This window comes from Zootoca vivipara, chromosome 8 (genome assembly GCF_963506605.1).
Source record: "Zootoca vivipara chromosome 8, rZooViv1.1, whole genome shotgun sequence".
Classification (NCBI taxonomy): domain Eukaryota; kingdom Metazoa; phylum Chordata; class Lepidosauria; order Squamata; family Lacertidae; genus Zootoca; species Zootoca vivipara.
In genome coordinates, this window is record NC_083283.1 from 87,143,728 (window position 1) to 87,164,581 (window position 20,854).

The 20,854-nt window shown below is 47.0% G+C and overlaps 2 protein-coding genes across 2 annotated transcripts; both read right to left on the reverse strand.

The window, feature by feature from the left end:
• Window positions 1–1,057: 1,057 nt before the first annotated feature.
• THBD (thrombomodulin) lies at window positions 1,058–6,360 on the reverse strand. The gene has a single exon (XM_035101324.2). It carries the CDS (start codon window positions 6,016–6,018, stop codon window positions 4,459–4,461), a length of 1,560 nt encoding a protein of 519 aa, XP_034957215.1. The 5' UTR covers window positions 6,019–6,360; the 3' UTR covers window positions 1,058–4,458.
• Window positions 6,361–17,384: 11,024 nt separating this feature from the next.
• Window positions 17,385–20,547, reverse strand: CD93 (CD93 molecule). Its single transcript, XM_035101280.2, has one exon. It carries the CDS (start codon window positions 20,240–20,242, stop codon window positions 18,488–18,490), a length of 1,755 nt encoding a protein of 584 aa, XP_034957171.2. The 5' UTR covers window positions 20,243–20,547; the 3' UTR covers window positions 17,385–18,487.
• Window positions 20,548–20,854: the final 307 nt, after the last annotated feature.

Here is a 20,854-nt window from a genome sequence, read left to right on the forward strand (position 1 = left end):
AACAAAAATCATATTCGGCTGATCTACCCACTTTAACACTACAAAGCACCACTGCAGCAACTGAAATTCTGTATCCTGCTTTTTTTTCATCCACACCGGTGATTAGTTTTTATAACCCTATAGAGAATATGGTAAAATAAGTCTAAATTAGGAGAAAGAGGATCCAAGAATGGGCAATGTGCCCCCAAAGTACCCCATGGCATTTTCATTTTTAATACCTGATATACTTGTAGGTCTGGGCAGCCCAAGACCTCCATCCACACTCCCCAGGCTTGTGTTCTAGGGAGGTCACTTTAGTGCTGCTAACCCAGCAGTTGGATTTCCCCCCTGAGGCACACTCCATTGTCTCTTGAGACAGACGGATGCCAACAAAAAGTACAGGAAATGCCATCAAGAAGAAATATCACTTTGTTTGAAGAACACTTTATCTTACTGATAGAATATCAGTTTGAAAATAATTTCTATTAAACTTCTCCTTTTCTAAGTTTTACTTCTCTAGCATCTTAAAGTCCTGGTCTATTTTCTGTAACTTTGCCATCTGTAGGGTAGAACAGCAGACTGAAAATGTGTTTCAGTAATTTTTTATTTTCTTAGCAACAGAAAGTCTGCTTATTTTGTCTACATTGGTCAGAATCTTTGCCTAAGGTGGATGGAAACGTTGAGGTTGTAAGAATTTTAAGGTCTTTAAAATATTGGGAAATGATTTATAATGAATTGGAAAAAAATGTTTTAAATGACTTTTATTTTTTTAAAAACTGGAAGCATTCCTATTTGGAATTTTAGGACAAGATCTGCCGAAGAAAAGAACTTATTTATGTATGCTACCACTGCGGCAAGAGTTTTGCTAGCACAAGGATGGAAGAATGAAGAAATTCCAGCGAAAGAGCAATTGCAAGAAAATTTGATGAACTATGCGGAACTGGGGAATCCCAGCCAGATAGGCGGGATGTAAATAATATATTATTATTATTATTATTATTATTATTATTATTATTATTATTATTACAACAACAAACAGACTTAGATTCACTGGCAGGTTTTGAATAAACATACACAACTTTTTATTAGAAGTATATGAACAAATAGGGAAATGATATATACAATTATATAACAATATATATAAATAAATCAGACAAGGGAGCTGAGGGAGCTGAGGAGGGTGGTAGAGGGGGGAGGGGGAGGGGGAAATGGGGAAAATGTAATTGATTGTAGTATTAAATTGTATTGATTTTTATTAATAAAATGATTTTTAAAAAGAAATTTAAGGTATATATATATATATTTGTATGTATAAACCACATGTCTGAAACCCCACAGATTAGGTCCTGAGCAAATTGACCTCAAATACAGTATTTCTCTGCAAGGTCAAAGTGGGGAACCTCCCCATTGTCTCTTTCCTCACAAATCCTGTCTTAAGGCCACATTCAAGATATGAACAGGGTGTGAGCCTCTGACCTGTGACCTACCGGTAGATTCAGGAATTAAGTAGTTATAATAAGAAAAGAGTGGCCAAAACCCAGATAATGCAACCAGGTAACTTGTCGGGCAGGAGATAAACAACGCACTCAGATTTCTGTTGTAGACCACCTTTTCTGTGATGTAGATATGATGTATCTGGGGGGTGTTCTTGGACTCCAGGGTGGGCAATTTAAAATGCCTATATAAGGGCAGGCAGACCTTTGTTCTGGGTCCTCCTCCTTTCTCTTGCCTGTGAGGGGAGCACCCTGTTGCAACAGTTCAATAAAGATCAGGCTTACTAGCTGCTTTGCTTCTCAAGATTCTCTGGTTGGTCTCTGTTATTTTCTGGTGTGCCTGCCCTTATATAGACATTTTGAAATTCCCTGCCCTGGAGCTCAAGACCACCCCTCCATACATCATACATCACAGAAGGGGTGTAGCCCAAAACCACCCCCCACAAACATCATACCTACAGCACAGAAAAGGTGGTCTACAACAGAAATTTGAATGTTGTTGTTTTTCCTGTCTGCCAGGTTATCTGATAATGCCTTCTCTAATTGCCTTTCCTGGGAGTCTGGCCATTTCTTTGAGATGGTAATTACTTAATTCCTGAGACAATGGGAAGGTTCCCTCACCCCCTCCCACCTTGCAGAGAAACATTTGGTCAGTTTGGGAGTCAAAATGGTTTCAAGACTGTCTTCCTGTACTGTTTTCAGTCATTGGTTTATATATTTATGTACGTGTTTGCCTTGTACATTTCTGAGCATTTATTATATATCTAAGACCAGGCGTTGGCAACCTTTTCTGTCCATAGGCCAGACATGGGCTGCACAGGCGCAGAAGTGATTTCTGGTGGCGCGGCGGACATTTTGGAAATGGGCAGCCAGCACCGGAGATCGCTTCTGCGCAGCTGCAGACATGCACAGAAGTGATTTCTGGCACTGCGGACATTTTGGAAATGGGCAGTGCAGAACCAGAAATCGCTTCTATGCATGTCTGCAGCTGCGCAGAAGCGATTTCCGGTGCTGGCTGCCCATTTCCAAAATGTCCACAGCATCAGAAATCACTTCTGCGGCTGCATAGACGCAATTTCCGGCGCTGTTCGGCAAGTCCCCACTCCACACTGCGCCAGTTTACCGCAGCACACGGGGGACTTGCCGAGCGGGCGGCTCAGTTCATGGGTATATCACCCAAATACTCAGACCTAGTTGGATATTTAAAAATACAGTAATGGCCCTACATTAAGGGTGAGTTCAGCATGAGCCATCGGGGGGGGGGGATAGGTTGTACGGCTCAGAGGAAATTTTGGGGAAACAGTGTTAAATGGAGCTATTGAGTTTTCTGAAGCAGCCAATACTTGGGCAATGTGCCTTCATATAAGCAGAATTTCCTATAAGCACACAGGAACCTCTCTGTCATATATGTTTACAAATGCAGTGGCTTAGAAAAAGTTTTGGAATTATTTAGCTTTTAGAAATTAACAGCATATTAATTTTTATTGCACAGAATCAATCAATGCTTGAAGCTCAGGGATCCATTGCTTATGATATAATCAAATACTCTCACAATCATGAATTCTGATTTGTATTACTTGAATTCTGAGATTTCCCCCCTTTTTTGTGTGATGATGACGTGCTTCGTTTTATTCTGCATTATGCTTATCAGGAGTGCCAGCTTGGCCCTGCAGCATGCATGGCACTGGTGCTGAACTTTGTGGGTGCCCAGCCCCTTCATGGGGAATTTTGTGGGTGGGTTGGGCCCCCAGGGCCCAAGGGAGCTGGCACATATGATGCTTATGTTTCGTAATATAAATGAAAAAAGCTTTAAAGTCATGTTTATTAGAGGAAAAGTTCATATCTAGTATTTCTTTCTCAATTAACCGTAACAAAAAAAAACCCACAGCCTGAAAATGAGATTGTAAAACAGATATTTCACTGGGATGGGGGGGGGGGGTATGGCAGAGCTCCATGGCCTGCTGAATCTCTGTGCAGACAATAATGAATAAGATAGACCAGTTAGGTAATTACAGAGGGCCTCCTATTTTTCAAAAGCCAAGGAATGGACCCCCTACTTTTGAAAATTTTGATAACTCTATGGTAGTTACCTCTGTAAAGCAATTTTTAAAACAAATTTGGGGGAGCCCCTAATAAGCAAAGGTTTTTAGGTTTACTAAAAACAGACCATAAAATCTGTGATATTACCATGCAAAAATGACCCAAAAAAACCAAGGTGGGGGGGGAGCAAGGGATGTGGCCGTGGATCCACTGGGTGCGTTCTGACCCCTAACTGGGAACCACTGAGATAACCAATGGACTTGGTGGAAGGGAGCTTTCTAATATTGCTGCTACATAAAACATATCTTCTTAACTGCAAATATGCAAAACTGCTCCTGCCACATAAAAACTACACGCCAATCCCAATTAGAAGTTCTACTGACGCAGTGACATTAAAATAAATTGAGAGTTGCACAGTAGTTCTGTATCCTAAGTGGTTGATGTGGCATAAGCTTTGTAGCAAACACCTTACTTTTATCAGATGCATGAAGCAGACTAAAAATACCTCAGTATCAATACATTGTAAAACAAGGCTAACAAAATACAGCCCCTTTTTATTATTTTTTATTTTAGATAACCAAGTTTTCAAAACTAACAATAAGTCCTTTTTAGAAGAAAAGCACCGTTAGTTTCATGTCTGGTTGAGAGAGAAAAAGAAAACATGAATGCTGCAACTGGAGAAAAAACAGTTGGAGCAGACGTCCTAGAGATGAATGCAGTCCAGGCTCCCTCCATTCTCTCTTGCCTTGTCATTCATGTACAGGAAAGTGTCAAACACTGACATTGACCTCAATGTATGGCATTTGTATGGCCACTCTCCGGAAGCTGTGTTTGCACAGCAGTTCCCTAGGGGACTTCACAGGCATCTCCCATCCAGTATTCAAATAATTTAGCTCTCCCCCATTCCCACTTCTTCTCCTCCAAATGTGAAGGTCCACATTTTCTGTCAGGAAGAGGCGCTGTTTGGGGTGACTACTTGCTGCAATGGCACCCCAGTCTCAGGTTGTTGGCATTTGTAATCCATTATGGTGGGTAAAGTGCAGTGTTTTTTCACCAAGTAGCACAAAATCGCTACTAACACTATAACCATCAATGTGGTACTAACAATGATAGCAATCAACACCCCTTGGCTTCTGCCAGCATCTTCCTCCTTGGGTGGGATGAAGGAGGGAACTGAGGGGGTGGAATAAGTTTCAGCATCACCAGAGTACTCTGTTTCATCTGGCGGTTCCTTGCACAACTGCCCAACTGGACAGATACATCTATAGCTGCCTGGCACATTAATGCACTCCTCCAGTTTGTGGCAACTTCCAGAATCACACTCATCAATATCTACGCAGACATTTGTCCCATCTGAGTTTTCTTGCAAGATAAAGCCATCTGCACAGTAGCAGGTGTCCCGCGTGTGGGGGTCACACTCAGCTGGGCACTCGGTTTGATTACAGAACATAACGCACTTATTCGGCTTTTGGCGATGGGGCACAAATGGTTCGTAGCAGATACACCCATACTCTCCATTGACCTCTGCACATTCATGCTCGCACTTTAAGTCCATGCACTTGCGATTTTTCGGCAAGCACCTGCCCTCTACCAGCTCATAGCCTTCATAGCAGCGGCACTCGAAGCCCCCCTGGGTGTTGACACACTCCTGCTCGCAAGGGCTCGGCTTGGCTTGGCAGTCGTCCACATCCAGGCAGCTCCGGCCATCGGCGCCCAGCGCATAGCCCTCGGTGCACATGCAAATGGCGGCATCCCCGGAGGTCACGCAGTGATGCCGGCAGCCCCCGTTCTCCAGACGGCAGTCCCAGGCGCCCGGCGACGCCGAGCTCCACCGGACGGAGCCGTCGCCGTGCGCGCGGCACTCCAGGCTGGCGTTCAGGCTCGCCACCTCGGCCGCCGTCCCCGGCGGGGCGGCCACGAGGTCGCTCTCGCGGGCGCCGAAGGGGGTGAGGTAGGAGACCGCGGCGGGAGCCTGCAGCGTGAGCGGCCCGCATGTGCCTCCGGGGTAGCTGTACTCGCAGAGGAAGCCGTCGGCGTCGGCGTCGCAGGCGCGCTCCTCCCAGCTCAGCCGCTCGTTCACCAGCGCGCACCGGGGGCCGCAAACAGCCGCCGACGGCGCCGACTTGTTTGCCCAGGCCTCGTAGTCCGTGCGCTCGTCGCCCGTCACCCAGAGGAAGCCGCGCAGCTGTTTGGCCGGCTCCACGCACGAGGAGCCGTCGGGCAGCCGCAGGCCCAACCACGCGCTGCCCGCGCGGCCGACCAACAGCACCGCAGCCGCCTCGGCCGCCACCGTCGAGCGCACCGTCATCAGGTGCCCGCCGCCGGCCTCGCACCCGTCTCCGGCCTCGGCGAAGCTGTGCGCCCCCCAGAACAATCCGTAGCACACGGCACCCAGGCACTGGGCGCCCGAAGGGACCGGCGAGGGCGCCACCGCCGCCGCCGCTACTCCGCTTCCTCGGTCGGCCAGCGCCGCCGCCGCCAGCAGGAGCCTCGCGAGTAGCCACATCCTGGCGGACCGTTGGAAAGGCGCGTCTCCGAACTCGGGCGCCGGCAGCGAAGCTTCCCGCCCTCCGCGCCGCCGCGCTTATAATGCCCTCCATGCGGCAAGGGGTGGGTGGGGACGGCGCTCCGGGAAAGGAAGGGAAACACCGCCCGTCGGGAGGAAACCTCCCGGGGCCAAGGAGTCACGGAAGGGGAGGAAGGGCCGCCTAAGCAGCGGGCCCCGGCCGCGCCCTCCCTCCACCCCTCGGCTCCCGGGCCAGGGAGTTGGCGCTTCCCCCGATCCGCCCTCAGCCCAGGACAGCGCCCGCCCGGACGGAGACCCCGCCGCCGCCAGCAGCCCCGGGCGCGCGCCAGGCCAAGGGAACGTCCCGAAGAGTCGCTTCGCGCCGCTTCTCCGGCGCGCCGAGGCTGCTGTTGGCTAGGAGGGTTCCGACGATGCGCCCATTACATCATCACCGGCGGCAGGGAAATCGCCCCACGTGCAGCTCGGACCTGCAATGGGGAGGTCCGCGAGGGGCGGCCGCTCAACACGTGTTTGCGTTCCAGTGGGGAAACCCGCGCGGCGCGGGCCGGTGGGACGCGCTTTCTTGCAGTGGGAAGCGCGCGAGAAAAGTGAGTGTTGCTGCGGGTGGCTACGCGGACTCTGCTTCTCTTGCGCTCCCTATCCATTGCCTCAACATGTACAAACTTAGGACCCATCCACACTTAACCTTTGGTCAGGGCTTCTTAAGCACAGTCCACACTTTCCCAATCTGTATCTGATTCTCACAGTTTTTTGTTTGTGTTTTATTGCCTCGCTGATTTCCAAGTAGAGGTGGATTTAGGGTAGCATGACTGGGTTCCCCCATACCTTGTGTTGTGCTGAGCTGAGGGAGGTGCTGCAGGGCGTTGCAACTATGGCATGGAGGGCTTTGGTCAAGTCCACACTTTCCCAATCTGTATCTGATTCTCACAGTTTTTTGTTTGTGGTTTTTTGCCTGGCTGATTTCCAAGTGACTGGGTTCCCCCATACCGTGTGCTGTGCTGAGCTGAGGGAGGTGCTGCAGGGCGTTGCAACTATGGCATGGGGCATGCACAGAAGGCAAGGGGCGGGAATACCAAATTTTGGCTTGGCTCAGAGCACCATTGAAATTTGAAAGATCAAAGTCTGCCCCTGTCCCCTGGGGAACCTCTTTAACACTGAATAGGAACAAATAGCAATTCAGTTTTTCCATGGATTTGGTTGTACTTCATATATCTCTGTCTCTCAAAACAAGACCACGAACAGCACTTGAGACAGGGCACAGGCCATGAAGCAGCCCGATGGACACAGCACAAGAGCCAGGCAGTATTACTATTGTTCCCAATTTTCCGGTGGGATGGGATAGAACGTGCCTTGCCAAAGGCCATCTACTGACTTCATAACAGAACAAGTTTGGTACTGGGGTGGGGAGATCAGTCTCTTTGCTGCCGCATAACACCAGCTCCCTCAGGTCAGTTATGGGAAATATATGGGAGTGCATAAGTTAATAAGGAAGGACCTGGACCATTGTGTAATGACTTCCCAGCAGCAGCTGAGATTCTTGTGGGAACAGGAAGTAGAGAAGTAGATATATTTGGGGTGACAGTGAGGGAGGGGTCCTGGAATGCAGCTCCCAGTAACAGCTGGTAGTGACTCCCCACAGAGGACACTTCAGAACCAAAGGATTCCCGAGGTGCAGGTGGGAAGTCATGTGCGTTAAATGTACGAAATGTTAAAGACTATCACAGCTGCATTTTAAGAAATGGGATTTCCATCTTGACCATGGAAAATTGGTTGTTAACATCCTGTGTTCCCTTTTTAGTAGCCTTTGAACTGGACACATCACATGAGGAAGGCAAATGGAACTGGACCAGTCTGACAGTATCACAGGGTGACCCATGATGCTCTTGGAGGAATGGGAGCAGCGAAGCCCATAGACTTGACTACAAAATAGAGAAAGGCCTGATCACAAGGTCCAATGCAGACCCACACCAAGGCAGCAAGAGGGAGAACTGCAGCTTGTGCTAGGGAAGCATTGTACTTTAGACTTGATATGTGGGGCATGTGCCAGAAAGGTTTTCTGCTAGTGAAAATGGGGTGCAGTGGTGAGAATATGCTGACTGTTTCCCCTACGAGGAAAGATTACAACATTTGGGGCTTTTCATTTTTAGAGAAAAAGTAAGAGACAGGGCATGGTGAGATGTATAAAATGACAGTATGTGTGCTGCTGGCATCTGTCTTTCTCAGGCGACTGCACCTTTGGGGGTGAAGTCAAACTACTGGAAGGTTGCAGCGCCTGCCACCTGACATGTTTTGGTCCAACTGGGGCAGAGGAAGGCAATAATAATAATAATAATAATAATAATAATAATAATAATAATACTTTTATTGTCAATGTACAACCTGTGTACAATGAAATTAACCGAGCCTCTCTTCCCCCTCCCCAAACACCCAATCTCATTGCACTCTGTGTACTTGTGACACAACACACCAACCCCAAAAGTCAGTTGCACTATGTTATTTTCCATTCAGCAGCCTAACAGCCCACAGATAGAAACTGTTTTTTAGCCTGTTGGGACGACTGATTATACTTCTATATCTCCTGCCCAAGGGTAAAAGATTAAAGAGGTGCTGGCCAGGGTGTTAATCTTATGTACAGCATGAGAAAAGTGGCTGGAGAGTTGTTGTCTATTCATCCTTCATAATAGTGGAAGTCAGGGGCCACCCACTGAAGCTGAATATTGGAGGATTTGGGACAGACAAAAGGAAGAACTTAACACAGTGCATAGTTAAACTATGGAAGTCACTACTGCAAGATGCAGAAAGATGGTAACTTAGGCAGCTTAAAAAGGGGTTGAAACAAGTCCAAAGAGGATAAGGCTATCAATGGCTATTAATCATTACAGTTTTATACCACCTCCGGCATCTGAGGCTGCTTCCAGGCCTGGTTGGCTGCAGTGAGAACAGGATTCTGGCCTGATCCATCAGAGCTCCTCTTATTGGTGAATGAAGTGCATGTGCACCACAGTACAGACCACGTTCTGGTGCACAGAATAGCTATGTATCTTTCTTTGTTGGACGCAATCTTGTAAAAGGGAATCCAGAGAGATACCTCATCCATTACACAACATTACATTACGCATTGTGTTTGTCGTGGTTACGGTGAGTGTTGCCGCATCAATGTTCTCATAAAAGTATGAAGGGGAAATGTACATTTCTGAGTGCTCTCCCTGCCTGTTTGGGGATGCATATATTCATTCGCACATAGAATAATAGAATTGTAAAGTTGGAAGGGGTCACAATGCAGGAATCATTTGCCTAACGACCCTGAGATTATGAGTCTCAAGCTCTAGGGAGTGTTACATGTGTACATCTTACAGCAAGCATCAGGGGAGTTGCAACAAACATACCGTAGTTGCTGCCTGAAGCGTGGAAACACTTTCAAGAGAGAAAGTCTGTCTTGCACAATACATCCGCCCGCCCCCCCAAACTTGGCTTCATGTTGGCTCTTAATGTTGCAGCTGTTGGCTGTGATATTAATGCTAAATGTATTTCCCCCCCACCCCCAGTGTTTCTCATTGCCAGAGCCTCTGCAGCAGCAGCTGTGGACCTTGTCACATTTGCCCTCAGTCCCCTCTTGTGCAATGGCAGAGATGCTTTTTTTTGCCTCCCAAGATGCCTCATGGCACCCTCTGAGTAAATGGTGCTTTTTGTAAGATACTGTTCATAGGAGAAAGCTGCCTGTGTCAGTTTGTAGACGTTTAGAAAGAAAAGGAATTTTGAAGTTTGGGAATCCCCCCTCCATCTCCAAGGGCGAGGTGGTCTGGAATGATTCAGAGGAGCTGCAAGGACTGCCAAGGAGTGAGCACTCCTCCCAAAAGCACAAGCTAGCAGTCAACACCAGAGAGGGAACTGGCATCTGACCAGGACAGAGAGCAGTTCTGTTAGATAAAATGCTGAATAATCCCATGGCACATCTAACTCCAAGACTGCACATACCATACATTTAAAGCACGTTTAAAGTCCATTTCCTCCACTAGAGAGTCCTGGAAACTCTCTGTTTGTTAAGGGGGCTGGGAATTGTGAGGTGCTGTGAGAGGGTAGACAATGGTTCCCAGGATTCTTGCGGGGTGTGTGGGGTGTAGTGTGTGCTTTAAATATATGGTATGTGCAGCTCATATATTCCTTTCCTGTAGCATTTTAGACAGTGAAAAGGGTTATCACTGCAGAACCCTCTTTCCAGTAGATGTCTAGACAGGAAGAGTGCCATATAGCCAGTTTCCCCTACACTTAGCAGTTAATGCCATCAAGCTTCGGCTTCCTACTTTTCCAGTTTCCATTCTCTTGATGCTGGGAGGGAGTCCATTGCATTTATTGGGGGGGGGGTCTTTTACAGCCTCAGTCTTGGCACCACCAAGCACCGATTCTTCATATAGACAGCAACAATTGTCCACTGTCTATATGTACCACAGTCTGACCCAGGCTAATGCTTTACTCATTTTCTACTGTGGTCTTTATGGTCCCATGAAAGGCTTCTTGGTTGTGGCTACCCTGAAACTGTACCTTGGCATGGAGGAGCAACCTCTGTTATCCTCCTCACTCTTAGTTTTATGAGAAGTCATTCTCTCAATGGTGATAATTAAATACAATCTCCATGGTCAGAGGCAGTATATCGTTCAGGGTACAGACATCAGAGGAAGGCCATCACCCACCTTTGTGCCCTGCTTGTGAGCCATCTCATTGGCATTTTGCTGAGCGCTGATGAAAACTGAATTCTGGATTAGATGGATCCAGCAAGACCGTTTTTCTCCCCTTATCGTCTTGACTCTCGGAAATATTGTGCGGAGCTTCTGAGGACCACCAGCACCAACTGCACTGCCTGGCTGGTCTCCGTTCTGCCAAGACTGCTGCCAAGACTGCCATCGCTGCCATCGGGGTGCCCAATGTGACAACCAGGGAGGCGGCCACACATTCCAGTCTGGATGCCACAGCACAGTGTCCAGACTGGACAGCATTCTGCTCACACAAGGCCTGAGCCTCCTGGTAGAAACAACAAACATTGGTAACATTAAAATCACAGGCCATGCCCCAGTAGAAACTACCCTGAAAATAGGAGAGGACGCACAAACTATTTCATCATAGTCCTTCAGCCCCATCCTAATTACAAACCAAGTAGCTAAAGAGAGTCTCCTGAAAACTCTCCAAAACAATTTAAGGATAATGATGTGGGCGACATAACAACTCCCCTCCTCTGGGACACAATGAAAGTGGTCACCAGAGGAGCCTGCATAAAGGAGAGGGCATCCATTAAAAAAACAAACCTCAAAAATTCGTCAGTTAGAACAAGACAACATGACCCTCTCATCACACTTCAAACAAACAGGAGCCAAAAAAACTCCTTAAGCTCATAGAACGAAAAAGAAGGGAAATTGACACTCTAGAAATCAATAAAACAACATGATTAACATCCTATATTCTAAATAACGCTTTTACAAATAAGGAGGGAAAAACTCCCAACTATTGGCAAACAGATGCAGGAAAAAAATCACTCAAAACAAGAATACACTGTGTCACTAAAAAAAGTAACATAACATCCTCCATCAAAGAAATAACGTCAGAATTTCCTGAATTTCACGCCAATCCATACACCTCCCACAACCCACCTGAACAGGAAACCAGAAGATTCCTAAAAGGGTAGACCATGCCAACCTTAACTGCCCAGAGGAAATAGAGATGGTACTTAAAAACCTGAAACCACACAAAGCCCAAGGCCTGGATGGCTATACAGCAGAATTCTACAAAAAAAAAAAATCAAAGAAACCCCGATGCCTTATATGACCTGCCTATTTAATGACACCCCCAAAACCTGGACCTCTTCCAAAATAGTCTCTATCCCCAAACCACTCAAAGATAGCCTCAAAACAGAACCATACTGCCCAATCTCATTGATAAACTAAGACTATAAGATATTCACATCAATCCTAACTCCCTAAAAATCTTCCTATACAAACTAATCGCCCCAGACCAGGCAGGTTTGTCCCTCCACAACATAACAAACCCCATTAGGAAACTACTGAATCTGACAGAACACAGCAAAACGACCAAACTCCTACTGACGATCATGTCCCTGGACATCCTTAAAGCCTTTGATTGCTTAGAATGGAAATATCTATTAGCATAATTTACTAACATGAAATTTGGCCCCAACTTCCTACAAACCCTACAAACCCTTCCTACAAACCCAAGCCTCAGCAAAATGCAGAATTGACAATATGGACTCCAATACCATAGCAATCCAAAGAGACACAAAACAAGGATGCCCACCGTCTTCCTTCCTATTCATCTTGGCTCTGGAACCCCTAGCAATCTGACTCCAATCAGCCCCAGAAATCAAGAGTATGGAAATGAAAGCTAAAACCAACAAACTATGGTCTTTTGCAGACAACCTGATGGTCACGACACCAGACCCCATAAACACACCAACCACCCTAACTAAAGAACTCAACAAATTTGTAATGGTGTTGTGCCTACAAATAAACTTTTGCAAAATCTGAGGCTTCTTGTGCTGGTTCCCTCACTGCGAGAAGTGAGGTTACAGGGGGGGACAAATAGAAGAGGACGCCTTCACCTCATTATGGCTCCCCTTTATCACATACACAGCCCGACAAGGCAACGACAAGAATCCACCGACAGTATATGAATCACCTAACCCAACAAGCCCTCCCCCCCCCAACAAATGCAAACAAACCCCACTGCCTCCAACCACACACAGCCAACCACACCCTGCCCCTCCCCAATACCTCTCACTATACCAAGACAATGACCCTCTGGGTCTCATCCAACTCTACAATTCTATGACCACTCCTCGTCTAGTGCTCACTTTATCGCTGTGTAGGCAATATAAACCACCCGCTTTTTAAATCTTTACAAGGCGCTCCTTTTTCGGGTTAGGTCTTAAGCAGCGCAACCTTAAGCGTGTTGATGTAAGTTGATGTTTTCCCCCCTCGCCCTGACTTACTCATCTCCTGCAACAGGGCCAGGTAGCTCCACTGTGCTTGCACATTTTTTTCTCACATGGGCAGCAGCGCACAAACTCCCCTCCGCCTTCCACTTAAGCGGCGGCAGCGAGTCACTTTTGTTTTTCTCAGGACTTCCTCGCAAGTTCCTCCCCGCCATCGGGCTGGGAAGCATGGTATCTGCGGGGCATGGAGGGCTATACCAAGCGCGGCGCAGCAGCGGGAGGCACCAATTCGCTCCAAGCCCAAGCCCAGCCGCTTGGCAGAGCCGCACTTCCCTATCCCTGCAGGTGAGCCCACCCGCTGCCCTCCATGGCGGAGGAGACATGGAGGGCAGGTGAGGAAAAGGCGACGGGGAGCTGGTGCGCGGGAGCCGAGAGCCACCTTGCTAAGCCGCTACCTCTCCTGGGGCATGCGTGGTCCGCCCCCATATCCAATATGAGCGTGGCTTCTTTTATCCGTTGGGCATAAACCAGCGCGGAGGCTGCGAGTGGCTCCCGGGGGCTCGGCACGTGGTAGTGCTTGGCTGTGTGCACTATGGGGAAGCGAGTGCTGCTGGGCACACGACCCTTTTTACACGCCTGGCAACTTCTGTCTCTCACACACACTTTTCTTTCTTTCTACCTCCACTTCCTCCTCCCCTCCCTTCACTTGTGTGGCTCGGCTGCTCATTTCCTTTCAGGCTGCATCTGCTGCCGCTGCCTCCTCGCCCTTCCCGCTCTCCCTCGCTTGGCTCCCTTCCTCGCCGACGCCAAGGCGTGGCTGCAGTGGTAGTCCTGACTCCTGCAGGTCCACGTACGAGCACTGCTGGAGGGTCCAGCACAGCATGGTGGCCGGCGTGCAGGGAAAGGGGAGGCCTCTGGCAAAGCCGTGCAGCTCCCCCACTCACTGGGGCGCCCCTGAGAGCCTGGCACCCTGCCGCATTGCGCCAGTAGCCCCAATAGGAAAGACGGGCCTGCAAAGAGCCATTCTTAGTAGATGTTCTCCACTGCTCCGGTTTCAGAATTCCTTTGTGCTGCTGCTCCACCAATTGCTGAATCTTCCTATACACACATGTCTTATTTGGAATTAGGAGTACGCAGGCAGCATTTTAGCCCAGAAGTAAAGTGAGGGATGTTTCAGTTAATACACAGCAGAGAACAAAGTCAATCAAATAAGCAATAAAAATGATATACTGGTTGTGTTCGGGCAATCCTATAATATCTTATTAAGATGGGTTTAAGGAGATAATTTCATTCCACCCTTATCCCTTGGCACAATCTGATACTGAAGATGAGACTAACCTTCCATATCAATTGAAGGAATGAGTCACAGGAGCTTCCAAGAATTATTCTTCCACCTAAAGGTACAAGTCAGATAAAACTCGGTGATCCATTGGTCACACCTGAGATAGAGATGTGTGTCTGTCTGCACACGTCTTTCCTCCACCACCACTACCTGTCCCCAGGCCCAAGCCTTTGGGCCCAGTCCACGGGGTCCTTCTTTGCATGTCTGTGTGTATACATGGGGGTCATTTGCCCTGACTATTCAGAAATCTGTGCTAGTAAACACAGACAGACAGTGTTCTTCTTACTCTCCTTCCTCTCACTTTCCCTTTGCCACAATCTTTGTATTTGCATTTTACGCATACTCAGGAATCTGAGATAAATCACTTTTCTTTTGTTGTCAGTGGGAAGAAAATATTTTGGTCAGATTTGGCTTTTAGGGATCTCCCCCTTCTTCTTTTAGAAGATCAGCTTTTTCTTTCCATGTTACTGACAAAAATGTGGCACAATCCACCCCACTCCTAGGCACCTGTGCTGTAGAAGCTCTGTGCTCAGCAAGGGGTGGACTGATTAGTAGAAGGAATGAAAAGGGTACACAAAATGTTTTTGTTTTTTTTGCAGTCGGCAGAAAGAACATACATTTCAAATGTTTCAGGGACCGCTATCAAGGATTTTCAAGCCTCTTCAAATGGGAGGTGGAAGCATTTGTGCGAACTTGGCAAGTTAATTTCCTTGCTGTCATTGCCAAGCCCTGGCGTTGGGCATCTTGGTGTTGGAATAACTACATCAAGCAATCTGGTCCTCACGATTGCTTCCTGCCATCCCATGGGAAACATCCAGACAGAAGTTAGTTAGTTTTCTTCATTAAATTTGTATACCACTTTCAATCCATTGATCCCAAGGAAATTTATAATATAAAAATACAATCTATAAAATGCTATTGGCAACTAAACATCACATTCTCAACCTAAATAAGTGGGAAAGCCATTAGAAATTGGACAGTCAGGAGTTGCAAGAGAACTGTACAAATTTGGAACAGGTGGTAGAGATTTCAGGATTTTCTTGGTCATGTTTTCTGCTGTTTTGCATTTGGACTCTCAAAAGATGACTGTGAGCCCTTGATAAGTGGGTGCTGCTGTCCTCCAGGACACCAAAGTATGGAGGGCACTCCCTACTGGACATCTTTTACTTAGAGCATGGTGCTGTTAACACCAAGGTTGCAGGTTCAATCTCCATATGGGACAGCTGCATATTCCTACATTACAGGGGCTTGGACTAGATGACCATCAGGGTTACTTCCAGCGCTACAATTCTATGATTTTTAGGGCTAAACTACACATTATATGCAAATGTGCATCTTGAAACACAGGTGGAGAGAATCAGTTTTGCAGGAAAGCAGCAGGAAAGAGGGCACTTAACCCCTTTCCTGCTCACCACTTCCCCACTGTATCTCCCTGCCACCTGCTTTACTCCTCCCCAATCCTTCACATAGGGTTCAAGATACATATCTACCCCTTCTGGAATAATATATAGGTAGAGGCTGTGTTTCTTCTTTTCCAATTCCCAACAATAAATTCAAGCAGGATGGTTACTATTCTGGAATGTGTTTGGCATTTCTTAGAAAGGTTGGCACCTTGGGGAGGGAGGAACAAAACCCAACCCACAACAAGAAATTCCAAAGCAAAAGCCAAATAGTTATGCAAGATGTAAATTTGCTAATATAGATGGAGATGAATCACTGGTGAATCTGGTGATGCAGAGGCAAATTTCTCATTCAATTGGAGTTGGGTCATGTTGGGTCACAGATTCCTGCATTGCAGGGGCTGGGTTCTACAATTCTGTGGACGATATTAACTCTATTATACTGAAGGGCTCAATAGAACGTGACATTTTAGGGGGTGAAGCCGACCATTTTTAAAAATCACCTCTAATTCAGGGGAAGAATCAGTAACATCAAAAGCAGCTAAAATGCAAATGCTGATAAGATGGGATGGGCTGAACCTGGGAAGCAACATGAAAAGGACATCCTGAATGTCATGATTCTAAATCAGCATGTCCCACTTCCTAGCAAAGTTCATAAGTACATATTTTAATTTTGTATTCATATGCTATAACCCAAGCATCTGATTTAAGCTATAATGGGGAGTTTTTTTTTTCATATTCTGTTTTGCCAAAGCACAATATTGGCAGTTATACACAAATAAGGTAATGGTACCCCTTAAATACATTAAGAGTCATAACATTTCCTTAATACGGTACTTTCTTGACTTCACAATAGGGCCAACAGAGAGGAAAAACAGCAATAAAACGTTTTCCTATCCACTGTAAGGAACAGGATGTAGCTGGTGGGCCATTAGAAACTTCATTGTGCTAAACACACCTTAAGCAGCTGAATGGCAATGATCCAAGCCCATGAAGTCAGTTTAATGGATTCTGATAAATGAGTTAAGCATGTGTTTAATTATCTGCAGTAGAAATCAAGTGGCCTTTGAAGTGCTTAATTTTGTCCAGTGCCTATAACAGTGTTGACAAAAACATTGACCATGTAGATTTAATGGCAAAACATAAATCCCATTATACTAATGCTCACTTGGCTATATGAATATTTCAGTAAATAAATTACCAATAGAAATATTATTTATAGAAATGGCTTTCCATGGAAAAATCTGGGAGGGTAGCTGTCAAAGCACCAAAACTGCTAATACTGAATAGGGCCCCAGTATCAAATATTAAAATATTTAACAGAGCTTTGTGCCATTTGTCAAAGCCTGAATAAGGCCATGGTCAGATCTTCAGAATCATCCAGGCTGCACATGCATTAAGAGAGGGGGTGGCAAATCTTTCTCATTGTCCCTGTACTGGCCTGGATTGTTCAGACCTGGATGATTCTGAAGGTGTGAACATCACCTTCATACCTTGGATACCGCCCTCCCCATCCCTAGGGTACATTAAGCAGGTTGTTGATGGGCTTATTATTAAAGAATAATTAATGCTGCAAATCCCAAATTAAATATAAAAATAAAAGAAACTCAACAGTAATATTTGCTTCTGCAGACTTCATAAAATGATGCAACAGGAAACTGCAGCGTGAACAAAAACAAAGTTTACTCAGCACTGAACAATTACTACAATTAATCTCACAGTGACTAGGTTTCAAGCTTCTGTTGGTATTCCCCAGAACTACTTCCCTCTTTGCACCCAATCATGGTCCTTATTATGACAACATGATCCCTGAAGCAGCCCAGAGAGGTCCCCAAGAACATCCTAGCACTGATATGGAAGAAGACCCCAGGCTTCTACAGATTCTACACCTACAGTGGGATTCCCAGTCACCTCCAAGGAATATTTCAGCCTATCCTAAATGCTTTGGCTGGAATGCAGAACGGCCTAGACTGCAGTGCAGTCGCTTCTTGTGGTCCTGCTTGGATTTCAACTTATTCAAACACAGCTAATTTCACAGGCTGCTTAAACTATAGTTATAGGATTTGAATTCATCTAATTCTAGTCAAACTCAAGCCTTATAGGGTATCCTAAGGATGGGGCACAAGTTTGTTAACTTAGGGTGAAATAGAAGCAATGGTTTAAGAGTTGTGGAGACAGTTTGAGGATCGTCTGCCGATCTGTCTCTGCAAGCTTTCAGGGTGATTCTGCTCTATCACATCACCCACAGGTCTCCTTCCCCCAATCCCTGGAGTAATTTTGCAACCATTGTTCTCCAAATGTTTTGATTTGGAAGCAGGGGAAGTGATAGATGGGCATATACATATACAGAAATGTACAGGAGGGTCCCTTCTATCTCTACGATTCTATGTGTTGCTCTTTAAAAAATAATAATAATGAAGATACCAGAAGCTGGTGAGGTAAGGTTGATCCAGCATTCGGCTTGCTGCTGTGTACCTCTCTAAAGTGAGATGCTTGGCTAGAATTATTCTACAAATGCAGAGCCTGCCGTGGTTGCTCTTAAAATCCTACTTCTGCCTGAACCCTTAGAGTTTCAGATGGCCCAGTAAGAATGTTGCTGTTGCGATTTGTACATTTCCCCGATATATGCATTTTTGTTCTTGCATCATTTTATACACAGAGAGAGAGAGGGAGAGAGAAAGAGAGAGAGATCTTCTCTTTCCTCCCTGCCTCCATCTCAACATGACGGCCACAACAGAAACACAGCATTGACAACATGTAACCATTGTGTCATGCCCTGGTCTCCCCCTGATCTGGCACCCAAGAGTAATTATCAGCAGCACTCGTCGATTTCTTATTGGTTTTCTTGGCCTTCATTTTCCTGTAGGTCAGCAAGGACAGGGCAAGCGCCAACAGTAGCAAAACAGCGATGCCACCCAAGATATAATATAGGAGCTGCTTGGAGCTGCCACTGTCACGGTCTCTCATGTCTCCAGCCTGATTTTCAGTACTTAGTGGTGTGCTCAGCACACTTGGGTGGGTGGTAAAATCCTGAGGTCCTTCTAGTTTAGCTTGAATTGAAGAGTGAGGCAGCAAGGTTGGTGTCTCTGAAGACGGATGGAGGTTAGCTGGCCTTCTCAGTTCTTTCTCTCCATGGGTGGGTAGGAAGGAGGCGCTGCCTATGACATCTGGGACACAAGAGATCTCATTGTCTGCCAAAGTCCAGCCTGATCTGCAAGAGCACTGATAGCTGCCCAGGTGGTTGATGCACATATGTTCACAAGGCTCTTCCAGGCACTCATCCACATCGAGGCAAGAAGAGCTATTGATACCCTCCAGCTGGTAGCCTGGGTAGCAGGAGCAGAGGAACGAGCCTTGTGTATTTACACAAAGCTGGTCACATGGCATGCCCCTGGCACACTCATCGATGTCCTGGCATGCCTGGCCATCAGGACCGGCAGGCTTGTAGCCTGGTTCACAAAGGCAGGTGAAGCTGCCCATTGTGTTAACACAGATCTGTCCACATGGGCTTTGGGAAGCACTGCATTCGTTCACATCCACACAGTGCAGCCCATCATCAGCCAACATGTAACCCTGAGGGCAGAGGCATTTGAAGCTGCCAGGCCTTGGCATGCAGTGCCCTTGGCACGGGCTGGAGCTGCAATAGTCCACGAGGACGCAGGAAAGGCGGTCTGCTGCAAGCTGGTATCCGGCGTGGCAAACACACTGGAACAAGCCCCTGCCCAAGTCCAGGCACTCGTGTTCGCAGCCCCCGTTGCTGTAGCTGCAACCCAAAGTGGGAGAAGCACAGAATGGGCCGGGGCTGCTCCATTCCGAGGCGTTGCTGTTAGACTGTGGCTTGCACATGAGGAAGTCATTTGGCACCTCCTCCCCCTGAGGACCACATGCCACTTCAGCGGTGGAGCCAAGGGGCACAGCAACAAGGGAAGCAGTGGCTATGCCAAAAGGGGTGGTGTATCTGGCAACACCTGGCCCCGCCAAAACAAGCGGGCGGCACATGCCCTGGAAGCTGAACTTGCACAAGTAGCCAGACAGCCCAACAGCTGAACTACTGCAGTGGCTGTCTACCCAGGCCAGTTCCTGAAGTGAGGAAGGAGCCCTCTGAAGGGTCACACACCTCTTGGTTGTGCATGTTCCAAGGGGCTCCCGTTCCCAATTAGAGTACTTGGTGTCCTCGCCTCCTTTCACCCAGCTGAAGCCCTTCAGTGGCTGATGCTGCTGGTAGCATTTGCCCATCTCCCGATGGAGCCCGATCCACAGTCTTACCTTCATGCCTGTGCCAGCCCCCTCCTTGGGCATCTTCTCCAGCAGTTGCCAGGCCAGCGATGCCTCCTCTTGGCTCTTCACAGTCATCAGGTTGCCCCCATTGTCTTCGCACTTTCGCTGAGCCTCCATCCAGCTGTGCCTCCCAAAGTGGAGTGTGTAGCAAGCAGTGCCAGGACACAGGACTTCCCCCACTTTGCTGGGCTGGACCATCAGTCCCAAAAGCACCCATTGCCAAAAAACGCGGAGGAGAATCTCCATCTTTGCGGAGCAAAGGAGCTGTGAACTTTGTGATCTTCCCCTTCCAAGCTCAAATTGCACAAATAAGTCTTGCAAAGGACATGCTAAGACAATGGAGCACAGATTGTTTGCCTCCCATATCCCTTCAGCTCAGCAGCTGGGTCCATATGCATCCTGTCTTGTTGTGATTCTTATTTATCACCAGAGACTTGAGTTTCCTGAGAAAAGGGTTATTGTTAATGGCAGACCTTGTTAGACCATTATTGGAGGCATCCTTCTTTTTATACCCTCTTTCTGCTTTTTTATTTTTAAGCTAGCCTTTTCACTTCATGTGAGAATCTTGCTGGAATGCTCCTTCTCTTCCTATTTTTATAGTAGTAAAACATCATCGAGTCTCCAAACAATCCAAATAGGGCCTTGGGTTTGTCAAGCCACCACTGTAATTTTCTTTTTAATCATGTGATCTGGAGATAAGTTGCCATGCTGTTCTGCAGAGCTCCTTCACAATATTAATCTCACATTTTTTGTGATCTATAAATAGGCACAGAAGCCCTGAAATAGAAAATGGGTCATGGGAATGTCTAAGCTTTAAAGACAGCCAACTTCTAAACCAACTACTACATGCATAAAGTC